The sequence below is a fragment of the Salmo salar genome, chromosome 09, assembly GCF_965601325.2.
Source record: "Salmo salar chromosome 09, fSalSal1, whole genome shotgun sequence".
NCBI classification, from domain to species: domain Eukaryota; kingdom Metazoa; phylum Chordata; class Actinopteri; order Salmoniformes; family Salmonidae; genus Salmo; species Salmo salar.
The window spans coordinates 20,842,501-20,859,216 of NC_138299.1; the positions used below are offsets into that span (position 1 = coordinate 20,842,501).

The 16,716-nt window shown below is 44.9% G+C and overlaps 1 protein-coding gene across 2 annotated transcripts in view; it reads right to left on the bottom strand.

The window, feature by feature from the left end:
* The window catches only part of LOC106610840 (formin), a 104,352-nt gene extending 88,184 nt beyond the window's left edge, over positions 1 to 16,168 (bottom strand). Inside the window, exons 1-2 of one of the 2 annotated variants that reach the window (XM_014210460.3) lie at positions 14,446 to 16,168; positions 5,619 to 5,782 (exon numbers count right to left, since the gene is read on the bottom strand). In XM_014210460.3, coding sequence (XP_014065935.3) covers positions 5,619 to 5,782; positions 14,446 to 16,051 — 1,770 coding nt within the window. In that variant the 5' untranslated portion in view covers positions 16,052 to 16,168. Of the gene's footprint in view, positions 2,044 to 5,618; positions 5,783 to 14,445 lie in introns of those variants that run through there. The other variant, XM_014210458.3, reaches the window with a different exon arrangement.
* Between the last annotated feature and the right edge of the window lie 548 nt (positions 16,169 to 16,716).

Genomic DNA, 16,716 nt, shown 5'->3' on the forward strand with positions numbered 1-16,716 from the left:
GAACAGGGCAGGAATTTGGAAGGAGGGGGCCTGGCAGGAGGCTGTGCCCCTGGCGGGAGACAATGTGGTGGAGGGCGGGTCTGTATCGGGCCTCCTAGTGGCAGGCATGTCGCCTTGGCCCCTGGGTGAGACAGAGACAGGAATGGCACTTGGCTGGCTGTCAACTGGGGACTTTCCAGGGACATGCGTGTCAGGCTGCTCCTCCAGGCTGGGGGAAGATGGCTCTGCTGCTTCAGGTGGCCTGGAATCAGAGAGGGCGGAAAGGGAGTCGAGGCAGGGAGCATGCTCTCTACGCTCCTCAGTTCCAGTGTTTTCCGACAATATCTCCTTCCTCTGTCCAGTATCTTGGTCCGCTGGCTGTCCTGACGGCAAGGCAGTGTTGTCTGCTGCTGCCTCCGATGTCTGGGGTTCAGAGGTCAAAGACAGGTTAAGAGGTGAAGTCACTGCAGGGTTTCCAGCACACACATCAGTAAGGCCCAATACCTCCTGGCTGATGCTGAAGCCTTTGGATACTTTGTGGTGATGATGGCTGGACCCCTCTGCACCCATGGCTGCTGCATCCACACCCACCTCCACAGGCCTGGGATCAGTGGATAGGTACGTGCTGCAGCCGTCTCCAGGCACTTGTGGTTTGGAAATGGAGGAGAAGAGACCAAGATCTGTCCCACTGTCAGATCTGCCCATAATCCTTCCAGAGTACAGAACAGAGGTGTCTTTGAGGGATCTTTCCACAAGACTTTCTGGCTTGAACACAGGCAGCTCTAAGTCTGTATCAATGGCACCTCTCACTGGGCCAGCGGGTGGAAGCTGACCAATGTTATTATCGTTCACTGTCCACTGGTCATCGTCAGGTGGGAGGGACATTCCAGGGGTGGCATGCTTGTCTGATTGGCTGAGGCTGCTGATCCCCTCCTCATCTTCCATCTCTGTGTCGCTGCAGATCTCCACCCTAGTGACCTGGACCAGATCTGGGTCGGCCACGGACACAGACACTTGGCCTGGGTTAGGAGGAGAGGTCACAGAGCTACTCTTCCTACTGGACTCATTCTCCCATGATTCCATCCTGTCCTCCGTATCAAGGAAGGTGGCCTCTCCATTATGAAGAACCTCACACCTACCCCTCACATCTCCCCCCACTCGAAGTCTGTCTACACTGATAACATCCAGAGCACTTTTATCATGGACCCCTGTGAGATAGTTATCTTCATCAGACAGGGTCCTGAAAGCCGTCAGCACCGCAGTTTCTCCCGCCAGCCTCTGAGGCTCAGGCTTGTCGCCACGTGTAAACATAGTGGATATCTTATTGCGGAACGAACTGGATTGCTGCTTCCCCTGACCGTTAGAGCTATTACTTACACTGTCCATTTTCACAGAACCCTTAACTGTCATGTAGCATGTACTTAGGCCAGTGAACTCCTAGCCAGCAGGTAGAGGCTACCCGAGCACAGTGTGTCCATTCAGGGTGTCACAAAAGGCTCATCTCTACACCGAGAGGAATCTCGACCTGCCAATTTGTGTTCCAATTCTACTGGTTCCAGTGAACAAAAGGCCTTTGTGAGGACAAATCCCCTAGCTCTTCTTAACCTCTCCAGGAGGGCTCCAGGTATAACCCCTGCTCTCCTGTAATCCTGTATGGCAACATATAGATCACATATAGATCACTTTCTCCAATCACAAACAGCCTCGACTCCACTGTACGTTAAATGTTACTTCCAGTGATGTAAAGCCGAGTGAAATTCCAATGACTTTCCCAGTCAAGTCAAACTGTTCAGAGGCAGGAAGCATGTCCTGGAATAATCTCCCTGGGAATCCAGGAGGAACTCATTTTCAGTTTCTCAGGAAAACATTAGAACCAGTTTTAAAAGTGATTTCAGGGTGGTCAGGAAGGTTCCACTTCCCCTCTATGTGTAGGTAGAGAGACCTGATTCAGAGCAACTGTCTGAGTTTCCCTCCTGGCGTGGTTCTTTCCCCTCTTTCCCTGTGTCTGTATGTGTACAGGAGAGCTCTGTGTCCCTGAGAAAAGCCTCCAGGTTGGAAAAAAATGTGCCTCACTGGTCTACCCGGTCTGGCCCCGCCTCCCCCCTCCCTCCCCTGCCCTGCCTGGGAGGGATCTGTGGCGGCAAGCAGAACAGGTGTCCGATTAGTCCATCTTACTTCCGCAAAATGTCTGTCACAGGTAGCTGGAGCTCTCTGTTGCTTAGCACTATCCTTTCTGAGTGCATTGTAAACAGAGTGGGGCTGCTAGCTAGTTAGCTAGCTAATCTCCTGGTTGGTTAGGTGGACGGTGGAGGAGGTCCAGCCCAGTGTTACAGCTGACAGTGCTCTCTATACTATTAAGGCACAGAGCTTAAGCTGTGGTGATTAGTCAGTCTGGAACTGCTGCTGCTGCTGCCCAGCCCTGACCAGCACTCCAGCACTGCAATCTTGTGTCGTCAGTAGCTCCGCTAACGCCAAGGGGCTAACACTGCTACCGTTTGCTGAGAGGAAAATAGGTTTTGATTCCCTCATCTCAGAGTGTGAATGTCATTAGAATAGAATAAGGTTGTCTTCACACTAAATCATAAACTGAACACATACATATACACACATTTGTTTTCTAGTACAATGAGTTTATAGTAAGTTTACACAGACAAGTAACATTGTACTCTGTCTGTAGTCTACAAAACCTGCTGCTTCAAATACGATGGGTTCAAAAATCTTTCAAGTACCATGCCCCCTTTATATGAACACAATGTGCACTTGACCGATTTTAGCACAAAACAGAGCACATAGGCCTGAAAAGTACTTAGTGAAATTAGGGCTACTTGTTCATTGAGCTTTCAGACGGAACTCAAAGCCCTATTAAGGCCATATTTGGCCTTAGCAGCCAAAGTCCACTCCTCAATGCATTCCTCCAGACACAGGAAGATTAAGAATGACTAATGGTTGTCAAGGTGATTTAGAGCCCCATACCAAACCAGACATGAGGTTTGTGTTCAAAGACAAAATGTTTGACATTAACAATACATATCTGTAATCATTAATAATCTATTAGATATTAAATAATCATATGTATAATGTATTAGAAAATACTATTGTATTTAAATATAGTGTCTCTAACTGTTTGTAAGTGTTATTCCCTGATCTTCTGAGGATTCAAATAAATCCACAGATTGTCAGTCAGAGGCTCTCTGTCAAGCATGGAGCGAGGCGCCCTGAGCCCTGGCCCATTATGTAATAGCATTGGCTTTTCATTTACTCAGTGTAAATATATCAGCTAACCGCATAGCCAGGTCTCAGCTGGACTTACGCTGTACTGTGGGCTGAGAGGAGCTGAGTCACAAAAAAATGACAGACAGCTAGAGGAGGGCAGTTTTACAAATCCCACACTGATCACAACGACACGTGACTTGAAAAACAAGTCACCCCAATGGAGTCCATGACTACAATGACAGGTTAGGCCACACCACAGGTTGTCGGTATCTTTATGTTGAGACAGTCTACCACTAGAGGAAAAACACAACAGGGATTACTTTTGTTATGATATGATGGCTGCAACAGAGATCGAGGAGTGGCTGTTGATAACACTATGCTATGCTACTCTGTCTGACAACCACACAAAACAATGTACTGTTGCTTAACTTAGCATGATGGAATCTTGACAGACAGGCACAGTAATTGTTTAGTTGTTACAATTTATATGACCTTCTCTTGACACTTTACCCAAAATAATAGATGTGCTGGCAGGTGTTGGTAAATCAATCTACCGTAATGTCCGGACTATTAAGCGCACCTGAATATAAGCCGCACCCACTGAATTCAATTTTTTTATTTTATTTTGAACATAAATAAGCCGCACATGTCTATAAGCCGCAGGTGCCTACCGGTACATTGAAACAAATGAACTTTACACAGGCTTTAACGAAACACGGCTTGTAACAAAAATAAATAGGCTTTAACGAAACACGGCTTGTAACAAAAAATAAATTAGCAGTAAGCTTTAGTTGTCTTTTTGCACTGAGTCAATTCCTCACGCTGCTGTTTCCAACGTCTTATCATCGACTCATTAAGACCAAGCTCCCGTGCAGCAGCTCTATTTCCTTTTCCAACAGCCAGATCAATCGCCTTCAACTTGAAAGCTGCATCATATGCATTTCTCCGTGTCTTTGCCATGATGAGGGTGACAAAATGACTACCGTAATCAGAATGATGGGAAGTTTGAGAGCGCTCGATTTAATCTAAAAAATAAACAAAAAGTTGTTTGACCGTAACCCGTTCGGCAATTTCATTGGTCTAATGAAAGCTTCATGCCGCCAAAAAAGCACGTCACAGAATGTGTTTTTTTGGAAGAAAAAAAATTGAAAGCGGGAAAAATCCATATATTATTATTCATTGTTTAAGCCGCGAGGTTCAAAGCCTGGGAAAAAAGTTGCGGCTTATAGTCCAGAATTTACGGTAGTCTAATGTGATGACTAGATACTGGGTCACCATGTTAACAGTAGATGTACCATGCTAGGTAAAACATTGAAACTTGACAATACTACCCTGCCTGTGACAAACAGCTGGTGTTTGGGTAGATTAAATATGTAGACTTTGTTTGTGGGATCTCTCGCTCAGCTGTAGAGATGTTTGGCAAGCCCTGAAGAGTCCGTTTGTTTGGTTTCAGTACAGAGTGAAAACACCTTGAGACACACTGTACCAAAGTAGGTTTTATTATGTGTGTTAGCGTGTTTGGCAGACCCACACAAGTCAGGTGCCCTGGCCTGTAGCAAACACATAGTTGAGGTTCTTAGCTCTACTCACTTACTAAGAGGAAGAGAGCTAAATACTGTGCATGACACAATCAATCCACTCTAATATGGTTTACAGTGACTTGACAACTGGGCACTACACCCTTAGAAAAAATGTGCTATCTAGGGCTGCCCCCATAGGATAACTTATTAACGAACCCTTTTTGTTTCCAGGTAGAACCCTTTTGTGTACAGGTAGAACTATTTTGGGTTCCATGTACAACCCTTACCACAGAGGGTTCTACATGGAACCAAAAATATTTTTTAATTGGAACCAAATAGGGTTCTTTAAAGGGTTCTCTTATGGGGACAGCTGAAAAACCATTTTAGAACCCTTTTTTTGAAGAGTGTAGAAATGGTGGAATGTGAAGGTGTTAGCAGAGTGGCTACAGTAAGTCCTGGGCTCTGGGAACCGCCACGGTACACGGTACACGGTACACGGTACACGGTACACGGTACAGGGTACACGGTACACAGCACCACATCCCAGATCTCGTAATGTTAATGCAACTGGAGGAATTCAGGTGGTTAAGCACTTCAGTAGAGTGGAGTACATGCTGGCTTGGAGCCATGAGGGAACAGCAATGTTTTTGCTACACTGCTCTGAGAGCGGATACGTAATGATAACTACTGCTAATGTGTAGTAGCCTTCATAGAGTATCAAATAGGGCCCCGATTTGTTCCTGACCATGTGACCTGACCAGAGTTGTTCCTGACCATGTGACCTGACCAGAGTTGTTCCTGACCATGTGACCTGACCAGGGAATACTCTTGGCCCCATTTGCAATTTGGCCAGTTTTTTCCTGGTCAGGTCACATGACTCTAAGTATGATGTATTGCTGCTCTCACCGTGCACTCCAGTCCAGTGTAGTAGGGGGTATCTCCGATGATGTCATCCTCTGGGGGTGTGATCCTGAGGATGTCCAGTTGGTCAGGACGGGAGGCGGGGTTCAGGGAGTTCTGGGTCTGGGAGATGGCATCATCACCGTCTAGCATCCAGATGTCGGCCTCCTCTACACACACAAACACACACACACAGGCACACACACACACAATAATGAATTGTTATGAATTGTAACATGTAATAACAGGTGTATTAAGATAGACTGAAACACACCATCCGTTAGGGGGGATTTTACAAAGCAACAGAGCCATTATGTGTCATGAATGGATCAGGTGGGTGGAGGTAGAAAGCAGGCATCGACACCTTCTAAAAGCCACTCTGCTGCAGGTTACAGATGCGTATGTATATACTGTCCTTAGCTAGCCTCGCTTCAGCTTGAGGACCGCCAAACATGCACTGATCTGATAAACAAATACCACTATATCCAATATGGATTTATGCGTATGAGTTGATGCATTGGCCATCCTAGGGAATAGTACTACTCTCTCTAAAACAATTGGCTAAAGAAACCAGGCCGACAGCTTGTGTGTTTCTGTTCACTCACTGTAACACATCGATTCTGTGGGGGAGGGTGACGTTGCTATGGATTGGAGAGCAGAGGAGCTGATATCTAGCCCCCTCAGAGAGAGACTAAGCCTGATTGAATCTGACTGGAGCAGGCTATGTTCTATGGTGGAACAGAGCAGCTAGAACAGGACTAATGTGAGTAGAGGTTAACGTTCCATAGGGAGAATGGATTCAGTTTGTCCACTTCCGTATGAGCTTTGTGATTCAGAGCTCAGAGACAACCTCATCCATAGTCCATCCCCCCTCCAGCCTATGAGCACAAATAATGTCAAGGGTCGGGTAGTTTAGTGTGCTCCCCCAGAAAATAAACATAACACAACAGTACATCTCGCTAAAAATACTCTCACATCCACATGGATGCGCACACGCGGTACTCTCAGACACAGTGAAAATATGCCTGCACTCTTCCCCTTGGGAGAAGCACTCATGCGAGATAAATAAAGAGTGGTAGAGGAGAAAGGGAAACAGCAAAGCAGCTCACACTGAACTTGATGCTCAGCGACCTCCATTTTGGGTTTTCTCATGCTGTAATACACCTCCCAGGAGGGTCACACTGCTATCACCTCAACCTGTTGTTTGGATAAATAATGAGATTGAACTGAGAGGCATCTCACCTCCTGTTGCATTAGATGCTCAAATATCACATCTCAGTGTAGTGTCATCACATCCTTGAGCTACTGTAGCCACACTATAACCTCCTAAATTGCAGCAGTAACCCAGTAAAATACCTCAAATACTGTTGAATGTCCTCAACCCCAGTTTAGGTCGGAGACAAATGGTTTCAATGCAGTTGTAAGAACACACACAGACATGCATCTGTAGATTTGTATTCAGCCTCAGTATTTAAGGAATAAGTCATTACGAGACAGACAGCACTGCGGCTCCACACGGCAGAGACTGAAAGGAAAAGTCTTTGGCAGGGAGCGATTGATTTGATAAATCACTTTTCATTAAGATAATGCAGCAGCACACTGCAGAGCACAACACCAGCCGGGTAATTCTGGGGCTGTTTGGGATGAGTCCAAATGCACAGTCAAGCCCACTCCAGGCCCAGCTGCAGCAAATGCTGTATTCTCCCCTGCACCAGCTGTATTCCAGTGTAATTATCAACTACAGCAAATCTATTCTAATTTCAGCTGTATTTGGCATCTTGTTAGCAGGGTGGTGGTGAGCATAATGAGAGTGTTACTATGACAACTCAAAGCAGACAAGACCAAGACGTGGATGTCGAATAAGGCAGCACCCTGCACCCCTCTGATTCAGAGGGGTTGGGTTAAATGCGGAAGACACATATCAGTTGAAGGCATTCAGTTGTACAACTGACTAGGTATCCCCCTTTCCCTTAAGAATACTGACATTGTCAACCCAACACTACAGTCGATTACTGTGTATTCTCAATGCTCAAGAAACATGGAAACAATTTGCATAGAGTACAGAACAACAGCACTCTTGCATCTTTCCATCTCCGAAATATGAAACATTTACTGAGCTTTGAGACTAGTTTGTCCACATATACTCTAGCTGTGACGACACAGGCACATGTTCTGAGCTGAGGACACAGGCAGCAGTGTTAAAATGCATTTAGAGGGCCACGCTGCCACCATCTGGACAGGAATAGGTGGAGAGGTTTAGGGTCCCTGTAGACACACTGCAGTGCAGCTCTGGCTGTCTCTCTCTCTGGCTCTGAGCAGAAAGACCACACTAAATACAAAGATACATAAGGAATGTTGGATACGGCACACTAAGAGGATCTTATGTCTTTTTCTGAAATGATACGTATGCCATCACATGTTATAGACTTTAATCTATTTACATTTTGTGTATTACAGATGAATAACACAATACACGTGGACTGACAAATAAGACATTAACATAATTCAAGCAAAGGCATTGAGAAAATATCAACATTGAGAAAATACTTTGGACTAGTTTAATGTACTGTAAACATTGTAGACATAGTACATTCACAAGTTCATCGTTAGGAATGAGACTTCAATCCAATATCATAATTGAAAGTTAAACTAAAGAGAAAGTGATGACTAGAATATGATTTAGAAAGCACTCCGCTGCATTAGGTAATGAATCCACTTCATTAGCTTGTGCTACGAGATCACTTGGCAGTTACTTCATTACACAAGCACGCACACACAGGCAGGCACACACACACACACAGCTCTTTATTAATGACGATTTGAACTCTAATAACATTACCCGTGTTGCTCAGTTGGTAGAGCATGGTGCTTGCAACCCCATGGTTGTGGGTTTGATTCCCATGGGGGACCAGTATGAAAATGTATGCACTCACTACTGTAAATCGCTCTAAAAATGATAACAACAGGCTTTAGACTGGACTGAACCTAAGAGAATATGATCACCTTGCAAAACTCACTAATACCGTTCTGCTATACTAGACAGTGCTACTGTTCTGCTATACTAGACAGTGCTACTGTTCTGCTATACTATACAGTGCTACTGTTCTGCTATACTAGACAGTGCTACTGTTCTGCTATACTAGACAGTGCTACTGTTCTGCTATACTATACAGTGCTACTGTTCTGCTATACTAGACAGTGCTACTGTTCTGCTATACTATACAGTGCTACTGTTCTGCTATACTATACAGTGCTACTGTTCTGCTATACTAGACAGTGCTACTGTTCTGCTATACTAGACAGTGCTACTGTTCTGCTATACTAGACAGTGCTACTGTTCTGCTATACTATACAGTGCTACTGTTCTGCTATACTATACAGTGCTACTGTTCTGCTATACTAGACAGTGCTACTGTTCTGCTATACGGTGCTACTGTTCTGCTATACTAGACAGTGCTACTGTTCTGCTATACTAGACAGTGCTACTGTTCTGCTATACTATACAGTGCTACTGTTCTGCTATACTATACAGTGCTACTGTTCTGCTATACTAGACAGTGCTACTGTTCTGCTATACTAGACAGTGCTACTGTTCTGCTATACTATACAGTGCTACTGTTCTGCTATACTACACAGTGCTACTGCCAAAGACTTATATAATCTAATTTATACGCACAGGTGTGTTTCCACACTTCATCCCCCTCGGTGGAGGCCAGGCAGGCAGGGAATACTGTGGACCTGCAGGTGTTGATTGACAGGGCTGTGATGTGACAGTGTATAAATCAGAGCGTGTGAACTGAGCAGCTGTCAGACAGACAGCGAGAATGAAAGAGAGTGGGGAGCAAAAAGAACAGGGCCTGTGTTAGTTAGGTCACATGGTGCTGAGAGGCCATCTCATGGCTAATCTTAGCGTGTCAGGTGTGATAAAAGACTAATACTAGAGATAATACGCAAGTCACTGCTCAACACTCAAGGTGAGCAGGAATGACCCTCTTCTGAAGGCACTCCATCCAACAGGCTGAAGCCATGCATTAGAAACAGTGCAGTCTCTCTCAATCCCTCTCTCCCTCTTCAACACTCTCCTCTCTTTCACCCACTCACAGTGGTGCCCAGTGACCTACTTCTACTTTACTAAACAAAAATCTATAAACTCATTATTCTAATATAAAGACTGAGCCATGTGGTTTTACCCATGTGCTTGGTTAACTAGAAACTCCATCATCTCTGTGCTGGAAGCAGGCTTTGTAAATCTTCATTTCCTGTCTGTCCTGCATGGTTTAGGCCTGCTCCCCTTGCTCTCTGTCGGCCGTTGGTTGGTTGGCAGTCTGGGCCCTGACATACAGTAGTGGAACATGGAGACTGGAGAGCTCTCTCTCGACATGAAGCACACCAACTAGAGGCTAAACAACCATTGTAATAACAGATGCCAGCAATCAAATAGGCCAAATGTCTGTTTGTGCACAGCTAAGATCCACCCCCTTCCCTCTGACACTAGAGACAGGTAGATTCAACATAGTCCCTGAAGAGGAAAGATTGTGTGCATTGTGTGATCTTGGGGAAATAGAAAGTGAAGTCCATTTTGTGTTTTCTTGCCCTCTGTATGATGACTTGAGACATGTTCTGTTTGGCGTTCACCTGAAGGGTTCTGGCTACAGAATGGACACAGGCTGGGGTTCTTTTTCCGAAAGGGAGATTTTGACATTGAACAATTTATTCTCAAAGCCTGGGGGAGAAGGAGAAGTGTATTGTTTGTGTAATGGGACTAGGTGAAAACTGTACTTTGTTATCATTGCCTAATTGTGCATTTAAATTGGTAAATGCATTTAATTTGATTAATGTTAAAAAACGACATCTTTTGTGCACACATACTTGAACTTGATATTGTGTCTAATAAGCCTGGGCTGGGCACCAATTGGTGTACGACACAAAACAAATATAAATCAACTAGGTTTTCAACCTATAACATAAACCTAAAATGACATGAATATGACTACGATGCAGTGCATGTGCAGGTAAGATTGTTCTCAAGAGCTCCTACAGTGACTTATTAAGAAAAATCAGTTCCACAGTAGAAAGGGGCCTTTGTGCAGAACTATTCCTCTGGCTGTGACGCAGCTTAGACAGGCAGCGTGAGAGCAGAGCACAAACCCTCCTACCCACACACACTTGGCACAATCTATTTCATTATCTGAATAGAGCTGGCCCTTGTCCTCAGTGAGAAGGGTAATGTTGCATGCCCGGCATTTTGTGTTGGACGCTAGGAGAGGGAAGTAAAGACAGATGTCAACTGACTGACTGACTCCCGGGCTGGAGTGATCAGTTTCATATGACCTGGGGCTTGATTGGTTTATGTCATTAAGGTATTATTTACGGTCTTTCAGATTGAGTAGGGGATATTCACTGATACTCAGGCTCTATGTGTGTCAGATGCTGTTGTCTCTGGCATTCCTGAAGGTAATTTAAAAATTGGATTTAGGATGGGGGCGAGATTTAATATTTCTTGAACAAACCTCCCCTGCAATGAGAGGAGCTTAAAGAATGTAGATAATCAGAGCAGAAATGTCAAATATACATCGATTCTTAAATATTCCCGATTGAAAATCCATAAACAAACTTTAAGTGTAAAACATAGAGAGCATTTAATAACAGAGAATTTAGAAACACAGGACAATAGGTTTCTACATTGAACTTTCATTTATACTCTCTCCCCAATGTACAGTTTCCTTCTTCGAATGAAACATTGATGAATGCACGTCACACAGACAACAGAGATGACAGAGATTGTATCTAAATGAGGATATTATTGGTCGGCCAAACTATGAAGGCTGCCTTCATTCTGACCCAGATAGTAGCTCTTCCAGCCTCTCTGTTGTCAATTTGTCATTGTTAACATTTCAAGTGTAAAGAATTATTGAACATGGACAAAGGATGGTTCGGAACACACTGAGGTCCTGCCAAATGAACAATGAGACAGTTCTCACATCTCTATCAAAGGGGAGGTTTAGAAGGAACACTTTGCAACATGGTTCATGCAATGCAACACTAGCCAGTCTTCATGTTCTATGCCTGTAGATGAAACTGTATCCTGTTCACTTAGTCCTTAAAGGCCAAGAAGAGTTATTTACAGAACTCATATCGATTAATCATGAGCCTCAACAGCACACAGACAGGCTAACAGGGACAAAACATTCTACTACTTTGAATACTTATCAACATCATATTTCTCGTATTGTTTTAAAGGAAGAAGCCAATTTTGACCTTTAAAGGTACAATATGCAGAAATCGCTCCACCCTTTTCTGGATGAAAAAGGTGAAAAAATAGTTCGCCTAATTTCAGTTTATGTGACAAAACAAGCAGTCATTTTGTGGAGAATCTTTGTACAATCGAAAACTCTGTGGAATAACTTTTCCATAACCAAAAATATTGTATTTTCAGTTGTTTGAAGCTGCTGTGCAACACAGAAAATATAAGATGCAAAAACAAAACTTTAGAACGAGAAGCATAAAAATAGTGCACATGGAACAGATCTACCGCTTCTTAGACTTGCTTTAAATGACAATGACAGATCTATAACTCATATTTCTATGTGAATTTGGTCGGGTTGCCTAAAAAGTGACATATTGCAGCTTTAAGCAAAAAGAAGATTTCTGTCTGTTTGAATCTAGTCTCTGTAGTCTTGCATTCTGGGAAGCCTGGCGATCGAGGTTCACAAGATTAATAAAAAATGGATGAGGTGCAGACTTAAGCCGGCTCAGAGGGAAATGGTGTGTGTGTGTGTGTGTGTGTGTGTGTGTGTGTGTGTGTGTGTGTGTGTGTGTGTGTGTGTGTGTGTGTGTGTGTGTGTGTGTGTGTGTGTGTGTGTGTGTGTGTGTGTGTGTGTGTGTGTGTGTGAGAGAGAGAATGGGGGGACATTACCGCGATGAGAATTGATTCAGATTATTCCCACATGAGTAACACTATCTATCCGCCTGCATACACCAGCCTCCGTCCAGCCATGACTATACTATTACAGGTTAATGTAATAATAATGTAACTGCTCTAATTGAAGCACTAGGAAAAAACTTGTTTCATGACCTCTGTATTTTCCCTTACCAATTTGGACTGATGGAATGCAGCCAAACACTAAGCCAGGGTCACGCTACAGCACTCTTACACTGATCAAAGGATTGGAGGTCAAATGGCACTACCAGACATCCTGGTTATACACTGAGTGTACAAAACATTAGGAACACCTTCCTAATATTGAGTTTCAACCCCTTTTGCCCTCAGAACAGCCTCAATTCATCGGGCATGGACTCTACAAGGTGTTGAAAGCATTCCACAGGGATGCTGGCCCATGTTGACTCCAATGCTTCCCACAGTTGTGTCAAGTTGTCTGGATGTCCTTTGGGTGGTGGACCATTCTTGACACACACGGGAAACAGTTAAGAGTGAAAAACCCAGCAGCGTTGCAGTTTTTGACACACTCAAACCGATGCACCTGGCACCTACTACCATACCCTGTTCAAAGGCACTTAAATATTTTGTCTTGTAAATTTAACCTCTGAATGGCACACATACACAATCCATGTCTCAATTCTCTCAAGGCTTAAAAACCCTTATATAACCTGTCTCCTCCCCTTCATCTACGCTGATTGAAGTGGATTTAACAGGTGACATCAATAAGGATTATAGCTTTCACCTGGATTCACCTGGTCAGTCTATGTCATGGAAAGAGCAGATGTTCCTAATGTTTTGTACACTCAGTGTACAATGTAAGAGGAGGCAACTCTTTGCTGTAGTGACATATGGGATGCAATGGCTAACAGTCAATGTCACATTATTTAACAACCCAAGGCTTGTCAATGTAACCATGAGATACCGTTTATTAGGGCAAGATTAAGAGACTGTCAGGCAATTCTGAAGTTCTGCTGCACTTCTGCTTCTTAAGCCACATCCCAAATCCTAATTATTTTTTCTGCAACCCATGCACCTGTTGAGGGTGAGTCTTTTTCAGCTGGCAGCCTGTGAACTCAGTAGGGAGTGGTTTAGGAGGAGGTGCAGAGCACTAAGAGAACAAATTGGAAATGCTTCAGTTAACATTGTTTTCATGACAGCGGTAGTGGATTTGAACTGCATGTCAACCCAGAGCCTTTGATCTGGAACCACGTCAGACCACTCCTGCCCCCCGGAGATGAAATGGTTAAGAGAGGCTCATCAGCATGGGATAGAAATCAAATCAGTCTCAGGCTCTGTTCTCTCTCTCTCTCTCTCACTCGCTCTCTCGCTCTCTCTCTGTCTGTTGGGCAGCTTTTCATACTGAGTCACATGCCAAGGACAAAGCAAGCACATCAGGCCAGTCACAACCAAAACAGGATGATCAGAAACTATTTAGACAGATTGTCAAGTGATGACTGTGACAGCTAGCACTGGGACACTGTTTACTCTGTCTGTCTCCTAGAGGAGGGAAATAAAGAGAACAAATAGCTTTAGTCAGTGCGAAAACTCCCACAGTGTTTAGTAGAAACAGTTATTTTGCTGTTTGACAGCAATAACAGACCATTTCCAAAACATCCCCAGGCTGTATGGGCTGGGTGAAAAACTGCAGATATAGTGATCAGGTGCTGTATTCTACACATCAATCATTCTATAATATCTCTTACAGCTAAGTAAACATAACAGCCATTCCATTCCAGTGTTGTATTGAAGCCAGATCAAGGACAAACTCTGAGAGACACGTCGCATGGAGGAGTGAAGCATTGATGTCAACGTTAGTGTCAAGACGGGGGGACATTACAGGAAAGAATGTGAGCGGTGGGAGGATTGTTGTGATTTTTAATAACACTAACTCACCTGTTGCCGTGGAGAGGCTAGTGGAATTCCATTTGGAAGTCGCTGGTAGTCTGCTGAGGTTCAGGTCCAGCCGTGTGATGGTCCGCTTGTTGCCATTCTTATCTATGACCTCCGTGGTGACTTTGGGCGCCTCTTTGGATCCAGTCCGGGGGCTGTCACTGTCCGTCCCCTGGCCAACGTCCTCATCAGAAAGGAGCAGGATGCGGTGGTTGAGCTGGGGGCTGGGGAGCTTGGTCAATAGAGGGGATAGCACTGGGGACATGCTCTGCAGACTGTTGGTGGCAGGGTATGAGGTGTTGAACACCCCACACAGAGAGGGTGAACAGGGACTCTTTCTGTGGGATTTGGTAGAGGAGCCCTCAGTAGGGTGTGAGAGAGGCAGCCTTAGCCCCTCTGCAGGTTTGGTCCCTACCGTATCCCTAATGTCCCCGTTTAGACTCCTCCATTCCTCAAACTCCTGCTGACAGCTGCTGGTCCACGGGTGAGGTACAGCTGATTCAGCCTCTGGATAGAACTCTTTGGACCTGTTTGGGCTCATATGGCTAGCACGTTGAACTGTGCCCTCAACCTCCTGCACCTTGGCCACCACCCTAACCCCTGTGTCCCTCCTGTTGATCTCATCATATAGTTGGTGGGCTGACTTGTCCTCAGACCGCATGGGACGAATGTTGTTCCCACTCAGCATATACTCCCGTTCGATATGATCCTGAACGTTTTCCAATAAACTACAGGACGACGCTTCGTAGCCCAAGCAGAGTTCACTGTCATACTCAGACATGTCAGTGTAGTCCAGGTTTGGCTCAGAGGCTCGAGAGTCATCCTCCATGAAGTCCCAGCCCTCCCTGGCAATATGGAAGTGCTCCTCCACAGGGAGGATGGGGTTGCTGGCCACACTGACATAGGAGCCTGACATTGGCGTGTCCGGAGCTCGGAGAGATGCTAGGGTCCCAGGAACTCTCTGCTCCTCCACCACTGGGACAAGGTTGGATTGATTCTGGGTCTGAGCTGAGGACTGGACAGATAAAGACTCAACTGCAGTGCTCCCTAGCGCTACTTTCTTCTTCATCTTGCTCTGCAGGAACTCTTCTGCACTGTCTAACTTCTTCACACCCAGCTTCTTCAGCTTTCTGCCCCGTGAGGAGGCTCTCTTGTGCTCCGGGGACATGGAGAGAGCATGTTGAGCATTACTGCTGAGGACCTGTCCTGAGAAGCTCCCACAACCCTCCCTGTGACCCTGGAGCTTCCCATCCTGATTACCCATCCTGACTTTGTTGGCGCAGTCTCCGCACAGAGATAAGAGATCAGTCAGCAACTGGTGGTGCTCTGTGGCCAGCCAGCAGAGCTCAGCAACAGCTTCCTTTGTTGCCTTGTAGGAGTTGAGGAGTTCGGCTGCGGACTCATAAGACTGGCCTCTTTGTTGGGCTGCCGTGGGATCCACCTCTCCCTGGTCTTGGTCATTACTGGGATGGGCCCACAGAGGGGCGTGGCTCTTGGATGTAAACCCTGGGGCCCTCCCCTTGGGGAGATAGAGGCTGATACTGCACAGCTCGCGGACGGGCTCGTAGAGATGCAGGACAGTATGCCTGTCCTCCATTATGGGCGCCATGCTAATTGCTTAAGCACTTTAATTAAATGGACTGCTGTCCCCTGACGCTGGTGTGTTTGGAGTTGGACTGCAGAGGAAGAGTCTGAGGAGCTCGGTGTTTATCACCTGGCTGATCGAACTCCTGTCAAAGACAAATAGGCTGTCATTGAAACAAACAGTCATAAATATGTCTGAGTAAATGTAAAGCATGTTAATTACTATGCAGTAACAGCTGTCAATCAATTTTAAGTCACGATACAAAATGAATGCGTCTTGTTAGACATTTCAAATTGAAAGTTGAACTACCACCAACACAATAGTCTAATATTACCATCAATGGTCCCTCAAGACAAAGGGCAGAAAGAAGAATGTTTTAAAAGTCCTACAGGGCCAGTGTTCACAGAGTAAACATTGCTTTGTTATGAGGGAATACAACATAAAGGTAGAACAAAAGGACAAAAAGAAAGAACAAAATCTTTAAGGCTTTGCTATTACATTGAAAATAACAGGTGCACCCTTGGAAATGCTTAGCACAACAGAAGTCTGTGCTTCTGACAAATAAGGAACACAAGCCAGACCATTTTAAACAAAAAATCTTTGCCATTATATCAAGTAATACATCTTAGTTTCATTATTTAATGCACTCCACTGCCGCAGTCCTGAATGTAACCTTGCATAGGGATGTA